The 11,695-nt window shown below is 42.9% G+C and overlaps 1 protein-coding gene across 1 annotated transcript in view; it reads right to left on the bottom strand.

Annotated features, from left to right (window-relative positions):
* The window catches only part of CYTH3 (cytohesin 3), a 223,502-nt gene that overhangs the window by 121,991 nt on the left and 89,816 nt on the right, over positions 1-11,695 (bottom strand). Inside the window, exon 2 of the mRNA XM_077449020.1 lies at positions 1,937-2,019. Within this exon, the coding sequence (XP_077305146.1) occupies positions 1,937-2,019 (83 nt within the window). The remainder of the gene's footprint in view (positions 1-1,936; positions 2,020-11,695) is intronic.

Below are 11,695 nucleotides of genomic sequence, written 5' to 3'. Positions count from 1 at the left end.
CCCAAAAAACAAAAAAAAAGCAATATAATGCAGCTTTCCAGTCCTTAGATATAGTGTCTGTATTAATTTCCTTTGTCCTGTTTTTCCCTTTATTTTCACCTAGAAATCATGCCTGTAACACACTTCCTATCTTACAGTGACACATTACACTGTATGGAAAGCAGAATTGTCATCTAGGCTGCTCTTCTGATTTGGATTACAAACACCTTCCCTTTTGTCCATCTTTATTACATAGAAGGTACTAGTTTGGTAGTCCACAGAAGATAGCTGGAAACATCATTTAATATCTCAGTTCAGTCCAAAGTTACAAGGACACTCAAAAAATGTATCTAAAACGCTCTAAAATAGAAATGGATGGAGTCACCATATTTAAGTACTTGTAAGCGGCAATATATATTACATATATAAAATCTTAAGTGGACATAGGGGAGCTTTGGTGAGTCTGAAACAAACCATGAACATTCCATGTAAGAGATCATGTCTACAAGCCATTACGGAGTATGGAAACAACATAACCAGAGCACTGATGAAAAGATCCTCGGCTTATCAGTCTATAGGCATTTGTTAAACCCTAGTCTATACACCAGAGCTAACTAATTCCCACAACACACATCAATTGTTTGTTCACTGGAATTTATGGACTTAATATATTGTTATTTTATATTTGATAAGAGTTTTTTTATGATTTATTTGGTGATGTATTAGTATAGTGTATGGTAGCGTTCTTAAACTGTTCACATTTTTAATGGCACAATAGCAGCAACCTTGAATGTTAGTAATCACTTATATTTAATTGTATTCCTATCACCAATTATTCTTTTTTAACCACATGCCGACCAGCGCACGATGATATACATTGGCACAATGGCACGGCTGGGCAACAGGTATGTCCCCTTTAAGATGCGGCATTGTGGTTGAGTGCACGACTCGATGTCCGCTGGGTGCCCACCATCGTGTCACGGAGTGGAAGAACAGGGAGGTGCCTTTGTAAACAAGGCATTTCCCCGTTCTGCCTGGTGACACGACAGGGATGACAGGGATCTACTGCTCCCCATCATCGGGAGCAGTGATCGCTGTCATGTGAGTTGTAGCCCATCTCTTCAACAGTTAGAATCACTCCCTAGGACACACTAAACCCCTTGATCGCCCCCTAGTGTTTAACCCCTTCCTTGTCAGTGTCATTTACATAGTAATCAGTGCATTTTTATAGCACTGATCGTTGTATAAATGACAATGGTCCCAAAATAGTGTCAAAAGTGTCCAATGTGTCCGCCATAATGTTGCAGTCACGATAAAAATCACAGATCACCACCATTACTAATAAAAAAAAATAATGAATAAATAATCAAAATGCCATAAAACTATCCCCTATTTTGTAGACGCTATAACTTTTGCGCAAACCAATCAATATACGCTTATTATTATTTTATTTTACCAAAAATATGTAGAAGAATACATATTGGCCTAAACTGAGGAAAACATTTAGTTTTTTCCAATATATTTTTAGGGGAATATTTATTATACTAAAAAGTATATATATATATATATATATATATATATAAAAATATATATATATATATATATATATATATATATATATATATATATATATATATATATATATATATATATATATATATATATATAAAATTGGCTCTATATTTTTTTCTTATAGCGCAAAAAATTTAAAACCGCAAAGGTGATCAAATACTACCAAAAGAAAGCTCCATTTGTGGGGGAAAAAGGGACGTAAATTTTGTTTGGGTGCAACGTCACATGACTGCGCAATTGTCAGTTAACGCGACGCAGTACCGAATTGCAAAAAGTGCTCTGGTCAGGAAGGGGGTAAATCCTTCCGGACCTGAAGTGGTTAATCAACTGTTTAGCGCAGAAATTCACGGTGTCATACACTATTTCCCTACACATCAATTGTTACCTCAATGTCATCTATAAGCTCTTTTTTCCTGCGTCTTATATTCAAGAGTTCTTCCTTTTCTTCTGATGACAGGTCTTCTGGAACTGAAAGAAGAGATTAAAACATATTACTTTTCCCACACAGAGCAGATGCACTTACTCTACAAATAAAGAATGACCACTTCCTGACCAGAAAATACTATTAATATAAAAGGAAACAAACATGTCCAAGCCACAATGGCACCCACAGCTAAGCAAGAAGCAAAGCAAAAAAAAACTCAGTCCTTTGATTTCCTCTCAGCCTTAGACCCTGCTGCTGCAGTTTGTTTTAAGGCCATGCTGAAACCCTACATACGGACGGCTTGTCGCCAAGGCTACGGACTAATTCAGTTTACCGGTCTCACGGCCTGGTCACGGTGACAGGAAACACACATCAGCTACAAACGCAAAAGGCTCTGTGATGGCTAGACAACAAAACGATTACATTCTATTTTATGTGCAGAATTCTAGACTACACAAAAATAAATAGACATACAAAATGAAAAAATAAAATAGATGACAGTGAATACAGTATTAGGTATGTGTTTGCGTGCAGAATTAAGCCTTTTACCTGTAAGAGATTTAGCATATTGCATTGGAAAGTCAGCAGCAACAGTGGATGGTATTATTACAACGGCGGCAGAGAGATGGGGGCCACAGCCAGCGGAGCTTAGCATGGGCCTTTGATCTGTTGCTGAAACAAGTAATCAGCTGAGTGTCTGCACACGGCCCACCCCATGAAGCTGTTGTACTGCAGAGACTTGAACATAACACATTAATTGGGTTTATAGATGTAAACGTAATCAGTGCTGCAACCTAGAATTGTCTCTGCTCTACAAAACTGATTAGTTCGGAAAAAGGCAAGAGTCATCAAATCCAGGTTGACCCAGAGCTGCTCTATGGCAAAGGCCCTACAAAAACCAGGTTGACCGAGAGCTGCTGTATGGCAAAGACCCTATGAAAACCAGGTTGACCGAGAGCTGCTGTATGGCAAAGACCCTATGAAAACCAGGCTGACTGACAGCTGATCTATGGCAAAGACCCTACGAAAACCAGGTTGACCAAGAGCTGCTCTATGGCAAAGACCCTACGAAAACCAGGTTGACCAAGAGCTGCTCTATGGCAAAGACCCTACGAAAACCAGGTTGACCGAGAGCTGCTCTATGGCAAAGACCCTATGAGAACCAGGTTGACCGAGAGCTGCTGTATGGCAAAGACCCTACGAAAACCAGGTTGACCGAGAGCTGCTCTATGGCAAAGACCCTAAATTGATAAGCATGCCCTGTGAGTGAGATTCAGCTTCATTGTCAGTGTGTCCAAGATGGCTCAGTTGACTTCTTTAGTAAAGACGAGGAGGTCCACTTTCTACACTTTCAATACCAGGAGGCCAGGCTTTGGCATGGGGTTCTTTGCTTAATGTTACCACTAACCATAATCTAAATTCTATCCTTAAAAGCATCGAAACCCCCAAATATATATTTTTATATTACAGTTTACCAATTAGTAAAGATGGTGGCAGTTTTATATTTTTTTGGGTGACTTTTTTGCTTTATTTTCACCTGCTGATTCAGTGTGGGTACACTTGCTCCAGGTTTCAGGTGCAAACCCCCCTAACTGCCGCAACAAATAGTCAAGCATCCATACTGGCTGTGCTATCTGGCAGAGCTGTATACATTTCAATAACTTTGCAGGTAAAATATCCTAAATAAGCATTGCAATGTATTTTGGGGCTTACCTGGATTTCAGACATAAAAGAGATTCTGCCACCACCTCATGCTTAACCAAATTCCAAAATGAAGTAAAAGTACTTCTTTAGGCGGGTTCACACAGGTATGACACGACTGTCATCCTACTTTGCCCTGCAACATCAGTCCCAATTTCATCCGACTTGAATGAACAGGATAAAATTTTGCTCTGACTTTGAGATAGTCTGACTTATCCTTTGACCAATCAAAACAATCCCAGTGTAATATAAATTCCTTTTACTGTTGCTGTAATCACCATGTCAGATGTCCCAAGTCCGATGGTTAGGACAAGTATCCGACTTTAATGATATTCAATGGGCTGAAGTAGGACCAACATCGGACCAAAGTAGTACAGGAACCTTTTTCAAAGTCGGACTGACTTGTGTCGGACCAGATAGGACAGCTCTCCTAGGGAATCATTGATTAACACACGTCGTGCAACATGTGCTCACAAAGAGAAGCGTATCTTGGGCCTTAATCGTAACGCAAACTTACTTTCTTTTATCAGTTTTGCTCTGCTACCATTCTGAAACTAGACTTAATATATTTTTAGCAGTCTTTGCAGATTCAGAACCTCAAAACAGTGACTAAACATAGAAGTGCAACCACCAAAGAAACCGTTGTACATAATCAAGAAGCAAGCATTGACCTATGAACTGTAGGAAAGGATTTAAAAAAGCCCATGCAGTTTCAAACAAAAAATTGTAAGGTCAACTAGCTTTCACCTGAATGAGGTCCTAGTACATGTATGCATGAGTGTGTTACATTCCTATTCCTCTGTTTAAATTATGAGCTATAGAAGATATAAAAAAGGTTGCAAAGGCAGAAAATGTAGCTTAGCCTGCAGAGCAAATATACCAGCAAGAGTTACAGAAGTGGTTAGCACATTAAGAGATCTCAAGTCATCTTCCTGTACTAGTATTCTTATTACTCAGTTCTTCAGAGCAAGTCAAAATAAACTATAGTCTGAAAGGTCATACAATAAACCCAACCACAGATTTTACAATTAACCCATACTTTGCCCAAGCAGCACAACACAGGTTCATCTACAGTGGATAGAAAAAGTCTACACGCCCCTGTTAAATTGTCAGGTTTCTGTGATGTAAAAAAAATGAGACAAAGAAACCATTTCAGAACTTTTTCCACCTATAAAACTGATCTATAAACTGTACAACTCAGTTGAAAAAAAAACGAACCATGTCTACGGATTGATGAAAATCGCTAGAACCTTGACGACACCATGGGGCTGCACTTGTGTCTTTTATCGCCCCCTGATACAACCCCTATGTTGCAATTGTGGGACATCATCCCCCTGCTATCAAGTTAACAATGGAACAAACTGGGTTCAGAAGTGCCCGTTTCCTGCTCTTTAGAGTCTCTGCTTTGAACAATTATGATTGTCTGCAGGATGAAACCCCACTCTGGGCCGCCCCATTTGTGAGATGGCAGCCCCTGGTGGTGGTGACCTGCGTTGCATTCTATACTGGGTTCTTAGTATAGCATGGTGGTCGGAGTCCACTTAGCGGACCACCTGCTACCATCACTGCCACAGGGGACGGTTGAACTCTATAACGGTAGGAAGGTAACAGTTCACTGGTGTTGCTCGTTTTCACCTGTTACACATTTTATGGGTTGTTTTAGCTCTCTTGCAATTACCTGTGAACTGCAGACTGCTGATTGTGGTCCCCCATTCCTGTATGGGGGTGGCACAGTTTTTGAATGTATCGGCATTTTGTTATCCTGTTGGTTAGTTAACCAATTTGGGTTATGTGGTTTATTTGGGTTGTCTTACGGCTTCCCGGCTGCTTGTTAGCTCTGGGGTCCCCCGAGGGTAAGGGATGGCCTAGGAAGGCTGTGGGACATATTTTTACTTAAAACTGTATACCCCTTTTTACAGCGGAGCTCCTCTTTACTGCCTTGAGTGGTGCGCTAGGCTTTGTGCTCATAACTCTACAGTTCATCACTCTTTGTCAAGGTGCCGAGTGGTTCCGACAGACCAATGCTCCCCCCCATGAGTTGGCTGAGACGGACCTCCTTGTGGGCCCTTTGTCCCACCAAATGTTGCATTAATGCTTAATTTGTATAATATGCTCCGAGTTCTTCTCTGCCTTTTTATGCCTTATGGTATGTTTCTCTCCTTTCTTTGTTTCTTTTCTCCCCTCTCCTCTTTTTCCCTAGGTTCGCATGGTGGGTGCACAGTGGCAGGCTCTGGTTTACCTTCCTAGCACCATGACACTGAACTGGTTCAGGAAATGAACTCCCCCCACAAAAGGGTGAAGGTTTTTAAATATCTTAAAAAGCAAAAGGTGGATATTGCGTGCTTACAATAAACCCATTGTCATCCTCCTCCTGCCCTAAATACTATGATAGCCTATACCCTCAATTTTCCATTCCAATGTTCCAACCAAACAAAGGGGCGTGCTCATAGCCCTATGCAAAACGTTCCCTTCAGTTGCAGTCTATGAATTATGAATGACTCACTACTGTCATTTAAAGAAATCCTGACGGATATCAACCAAGCATCCGTGGAATACTTCCGTCTTAATGTCGACTTTGGTCTCTTCTCCTATCACCCTCTGGGAAGCATACAAAACGGTCCTTAGGGGACATGTTATCCAACTGGTGGCAAAACGCAAATGTGAACAATTATTAGCAAGGCACACCCTGGAGACACGCTTACAGTCCCTATATCTGACTTTTAGGCAGTCCCCCGCTCCTGCTAACTGCAAACTCCTAGACCAAGCCAGCACAGAGTTGGATTTATGTTTTACAGAAGAAGCGGAATGTACCCAACATAATGTTCTTACAGGCAATCTGTTGCAAGTCTAAAGCCCCATACACATTATCAAATTTTCTGCTGATTTTTGTTATCAGATTTGCCAAAACCATGTAGTGCAAGGGCCTGCCTGATTGCATACAAATTGAAACTCCTAAGGTTTGACCTCATATTATATGGTTTTGGTAAATCTGAAGGAAAAACAAATCAGCAGAAAATCTGATAGTGTGTATGGGGCTTTAGACTAATTTCGTCATTGTCTCTTATAACTGGGGATGTAGCTGTGTTCAGAGTTAAGCAATCACATTCGAACTCATGTTAAATAGGAGTCAGTACAAACCTGTCATCTAAAGTTCCTCTGATTAACCTCATTTAGAGTTCAGCTTTTCTAGTAGGTCTTTCCTGACATTTTCTTAGTCGCATCCTACAGCAAAAGCCATGGTCTGCAGAGAGATTCCAAAGCATCAGAGGGATCTCATTGTTAAAAAGGTATCAGTCAGGAGAAGGGTACACCAAAAATTTCAAGGCATTAGATATACCATGGAACACAGTGAAGACAGTCATTATCAAGTGGAAAAAATATGGCATAACAGTGACATACCAAGAACTGGATGTCCCTCCAAAATTAAGGAAAAGACGAGAAGAAAACTGTTCAGGGTGGCTGCCAAGAAGCCTACAGCAAATTAAGCAGCTGCAGGAATATCTGGCAAGCACTGGATGTGTGGCACACGTAACAACAGTCTTCAGTATTCTTCATATATCTGGGTTATGAGGTAGAGTGGCAAGATGAAAGCATTTTCTAATGAAGAAAATCATCCAAGCACATCTGAAGTCTCCCAAAAGCACGTGGGAAAATGTGTTATGGTTTGATGAAACCAAAGTTGAACATTTTGCCCATAATTCCAAAACAATATGCTTGGCGCAAAAACAACACTGCACATTACCAAAAGAACACCATACCCACAGTGAAGCATGGTGGTGGCAGCATCATGCTTTGGGGTTGTTTTTCTTCAGCTGGAACAGGGGCCTTAGTCAAGGTAGAGGGAATTATGAACAGTTCCAAATACCAGTCAATATTGGCACAAAACCTTCAGGCTTCTGCGAAAGCTGAACATGAAGAGAAACTTCACCTTTTGCATGACAATGGCCCAAAGCATACATCCATATCAACAAATGAATGGCTTCACTAGAAGAAGATTCAAATTTTGGAATGGCCCAGCCAGAGCCCAGACCTGAATCCAATTGAAAACCTGTGGGGTGATTTGAAGATCTGTGCACGGATGCCCTCCCAATCTGACAGATTTGAAGTGTTTTTTGCAAAGAAGAGTGTGAAGTTGTGCCATGCTGACAGACTCATACCCAAAAAGACTGAGTGCTGTAATAAAATCAAAAAGGTGTTTCAACAAAGTATTAGTTTAAGTACCGTATATACTCGAGTATAAGCCGAGATTTTCAGCCTCTTTTTTGAGGCTGAAAGTGCCCCCCTCGGCTTATACTCGAGTCATCGCTGTCTGCCCGCTCGATCAGCGTGTCGAGCAGACAGACAGCGGCCATTCTATTCAAAAGCCGCGCCTCCGGCTCCGCCTTCGCCTGTGATAGGCGGAACACTGAATTTCCCAGCAGCCTGTGTTCCGCCTATCACGGACGTCGTATCATCCTCGTACTACGGACGAGGATGATACGACGTCTGTGATAGGCGGAACACAGGCTGCTGGGAAATTCAGTGTTCCGCCTATCACAGGCGAAGGCGGCGGCGCAGCTTTTGAACTTTACAATGGCCGCCGACGAAGAGGGCACGGGACGGCACGGCACGGGACGGGACGGGACGGGGGCAAGGCAAGGCACGACACGGGACGGATGCAAGGAGGCAAGGCACGGCACGGGACGGAGGCAAGGAGGCAAGGCACGGGACGGAGGCTCGGGACAAAGGTAGGCTGGACACACACACACACACACACACACACACACACACACACACACACGGATGGAGACACACACAGGGATGGATGGATGGATGGATGGAGACACACACACACAGGGATGGATGGATGGATGGATGGATGGAGACACACACACACAGGGATGGATGGATGGATGGATGGAGACACACACACACAGGGATGGATGGATGGATGGACACACACACACACAGGGATGGATGGACGGACACACAGGGATGGACGGACACACAGGGATGGACGGACACACAGGGATGGACGGACACACAGGGATGGACGGACACACACACAGGGATGGACAGGCATGTCTCACCCTCGGCTTATACACGAGTCAATAAGTTTGCCAGTTTTTTTGGGGGTAAATTGGGGGCCTCGGCTTATATTCGGGTCGGCCTATACTCGAGTATATACGGTATGTGCACGCTTATGCAACCATATTTTATTTTTTCATTTTTACTTCTTTCCAAAAAAAAAAAGATTTCAGTTTGTTGTTCAACTGAGTTGTACAGTTTATAGGTGGGAAAAAGTTTAGCTTTGCCTCATTTTTTTACATCACAAAAACCTGACATTTTAATCAGGGGTGTGTAGACTTTTTATATCCACTGTAGATTAAGGGCTCCTTCACACAGACATGGCCATGTACAGAGCCCGCTCTGCTCAGTGGGGGATCGCTCCGTCGATCCCCGCTGAGCAAGAAGATGACAGGTCCGTCTCTGCACACTGTCAGAGCGCCGCCCCCCCTATGGGAGATCGGATGAGGAAGCACTGCAGATCCTCAGATGGATGGAAAAGTAGGTTTTTCCTCCGTCACACTTTTTCGGATCGGAGCGGGTCGGATGTCAGCGGACATGTCAGCGCTGACATCCGATGCGCCATAGAGGTCTATGGAACATCCGTTCAGGTCCGCCTAAAAAACTGTCAGGCGGACCTGAACAGATCGTTCGTGTGAAAGGGGCCTAACCTGTGTTGTGCTGCTTGGGCAAAGCATGGGTTTATTGTAAAATGTATCCTTGACTCCCCCAATGCTAGCAAAGAAAGCAGCCCTGTGTAGACTCCAACAACCTGGCTAAATACAATCCTCCAATGTCTAGAGAACTAAACCCAACAGCTGTCACTGGAACAACAGGTGAGAGAAACACTACTAATAAGTGAACCCAGTTCTAATGACAACTGTCAACGTTGGGATTTTTCGCTCGCTTCCTCTTGTGCGACTAGAAAGAAGTTCAAAACCTTTATCCAAAAGCAGGGAAAATTTTGATTGGCGACATATTTAGTTATTTTGTTGGCTACTAGATCAGCTTTTCTTAACCTTTTTAATTCTTGAAGCAATGCTCCGGTCTCGGGGAACCCCTGATAAAAATATCACACTTGCAGTTCACTGTACTTAGTGTGAAGGTCAAGGAGAAGAATGCTCCTTACATTTGTGGTCAGTGAGAATAATCCCCCTCTTACAGATAGCTGAAACGATCGCTGGTTTAAGTGGCAAGTGGTAGAAATTGCTCCTTGCTCAAGGAAAACCGTAGCAGCATTTAGAAGAGGTTTCCTAGGTTTCCACAGGACCCTGGCTTACAAAGGCTGTCTGAGATTATGTGTCAGTTTATGAAGTGTGTAGAACATTGTTTACTCCAGCTTCATATGTCACAACACAGAATATTACGCTGGACGGCAAAAGTGTGCCCTATTTAGGCACAACATTGAATGCAAACTGCAATCTGGTAAACCTTAGGAGGGGAAAACAAATACTGAAAGGGTATGTATAATACAGCATTTACAAAAATGTTGTGTTATAAGTACGGTATATTAACTGCTTCCTGACTGCCTCACGGCGATATATGTTAGCAGAAGGGCCCATACAGGCAGATTAACGTACCTGTACATTGCCTTTTAAGAGGCGGCTTGCGGGTGCGCGCACCCGGCGGGTGCTCCGTGATCGCGGGTCCCATGGACCCGATGTCCATGGGGATACCCACAGTCGTCTCACGGTGAGAAAGAACGGGAAGAAGTAAACAAAGATGTAAACAAGCCTCTCCCCATTCTGCCTAGTGATACTGTCACTGATCAGCGCTCCCTGTAATCGGGATCTCTGATCAGTGACATGTCACACACGGCCCCTCCCCCCCACAGTTAGAATCCCTCCCTAGGACACACTTAACCCCTACAGTGCCACCTAGTGGTTAACCCCTTCACTGCCAGTGACATTTTTACAGTAATCATGCAATGTTTTAGCACAGTATTAATGCCAACGGTCCCAAAAATTTGGCAAAATTGTACGATGTGTCCACCATAATGTCGCAGTCACACTACAAATCACTGATCGCCGCCATTACTAGTAAAAAAAAAAAATTATCAATAAAAATGCCATAAAACTATCCCCTATTTTGTATAATGTTTGCGCAAACCAAACGCTTATTGCAATTTTTTTTACCAAAAATATGAAGAATACGTATCGGTCTAAACTGAGGGAAAAAACTTTTTTAAATATTTTTTGGTGATATTTATTATAGCAAAAGGTAAAAAATAATGCATTTTTTTCAAAATTGTTGCTATTTTTTTGTTTATAGCGCAAAAAATAAAAGTTGCAGAGGTGATTAAATACCACCAATGAAAGCTCTACGTCGCGCGACCTTGTCAGTTAAAGCGACACAGTGCCAAATCGCAAAAAATCGCTCTGGTCAGGAAAGGGGGAAAATTCTTCCGGGTCTGAAGTGGTTAAATAGAGCAGAGTGTAAGGCCCCTTTCACACATGCGGACAGTATGTCCGTATTTCATCCATCCGTTTGTGGATGAAATACGGACATACATTCATTCCTATGGGATAGCGGGTGTCTGTGGATGAACATCCGCAGACACCCGCTATTGTCCGCCTCTGCAATTGTCCGATTCTGCAGACGGAGGAAAATCCTATTTTTCTATCCGTCTGCAGAGCGGATCGGATGAACACAGACAGACGGACCGTGCTCATCCGATCCCCATAGAGGAGAGCGGAGAGCTGACAGGGCGGTCCCCGCACAGTGTGCAGAGACCGCCCTGTCCGCCGCCAGCTCAGCGGGGACAATGGAGCAATCCCCACTGAGCAAGCGATCATCACGGGGGGGATCATTACTGATCCGTCCCGTGTGAAAGGGGCCTAACAAGTGGTGCTAAATAAGGCCATCACATCTAAGAATTAAACTGCAATAAAATAAATGTTTGCTTTTGGGCTTAATACTTCTTTAATTAATGGTATCAAATCTTGCTACAGGTGTCTCTCTAGGGCAGTGTTT

This window comes from Lithobates pipiens, unplaced genomic scaffold (genome assembly GCF_037356315.1).
Source record: "Lithobates pipiens isolate NorthernLeopardFrog02 unplaced genomic scaffold, aLitPip1_a1.2 Scaffold_22, whole genome shotgun sequence".
Lineage (NCBI taxonomy): Eukaryota > Metazoa > Chordata > Amphibia > Anura > Ranidae > Lithobates > Lithobates pipiens.
This window is presented reverse-complemented; position numbering and strand designations above follow the sequence as displayed.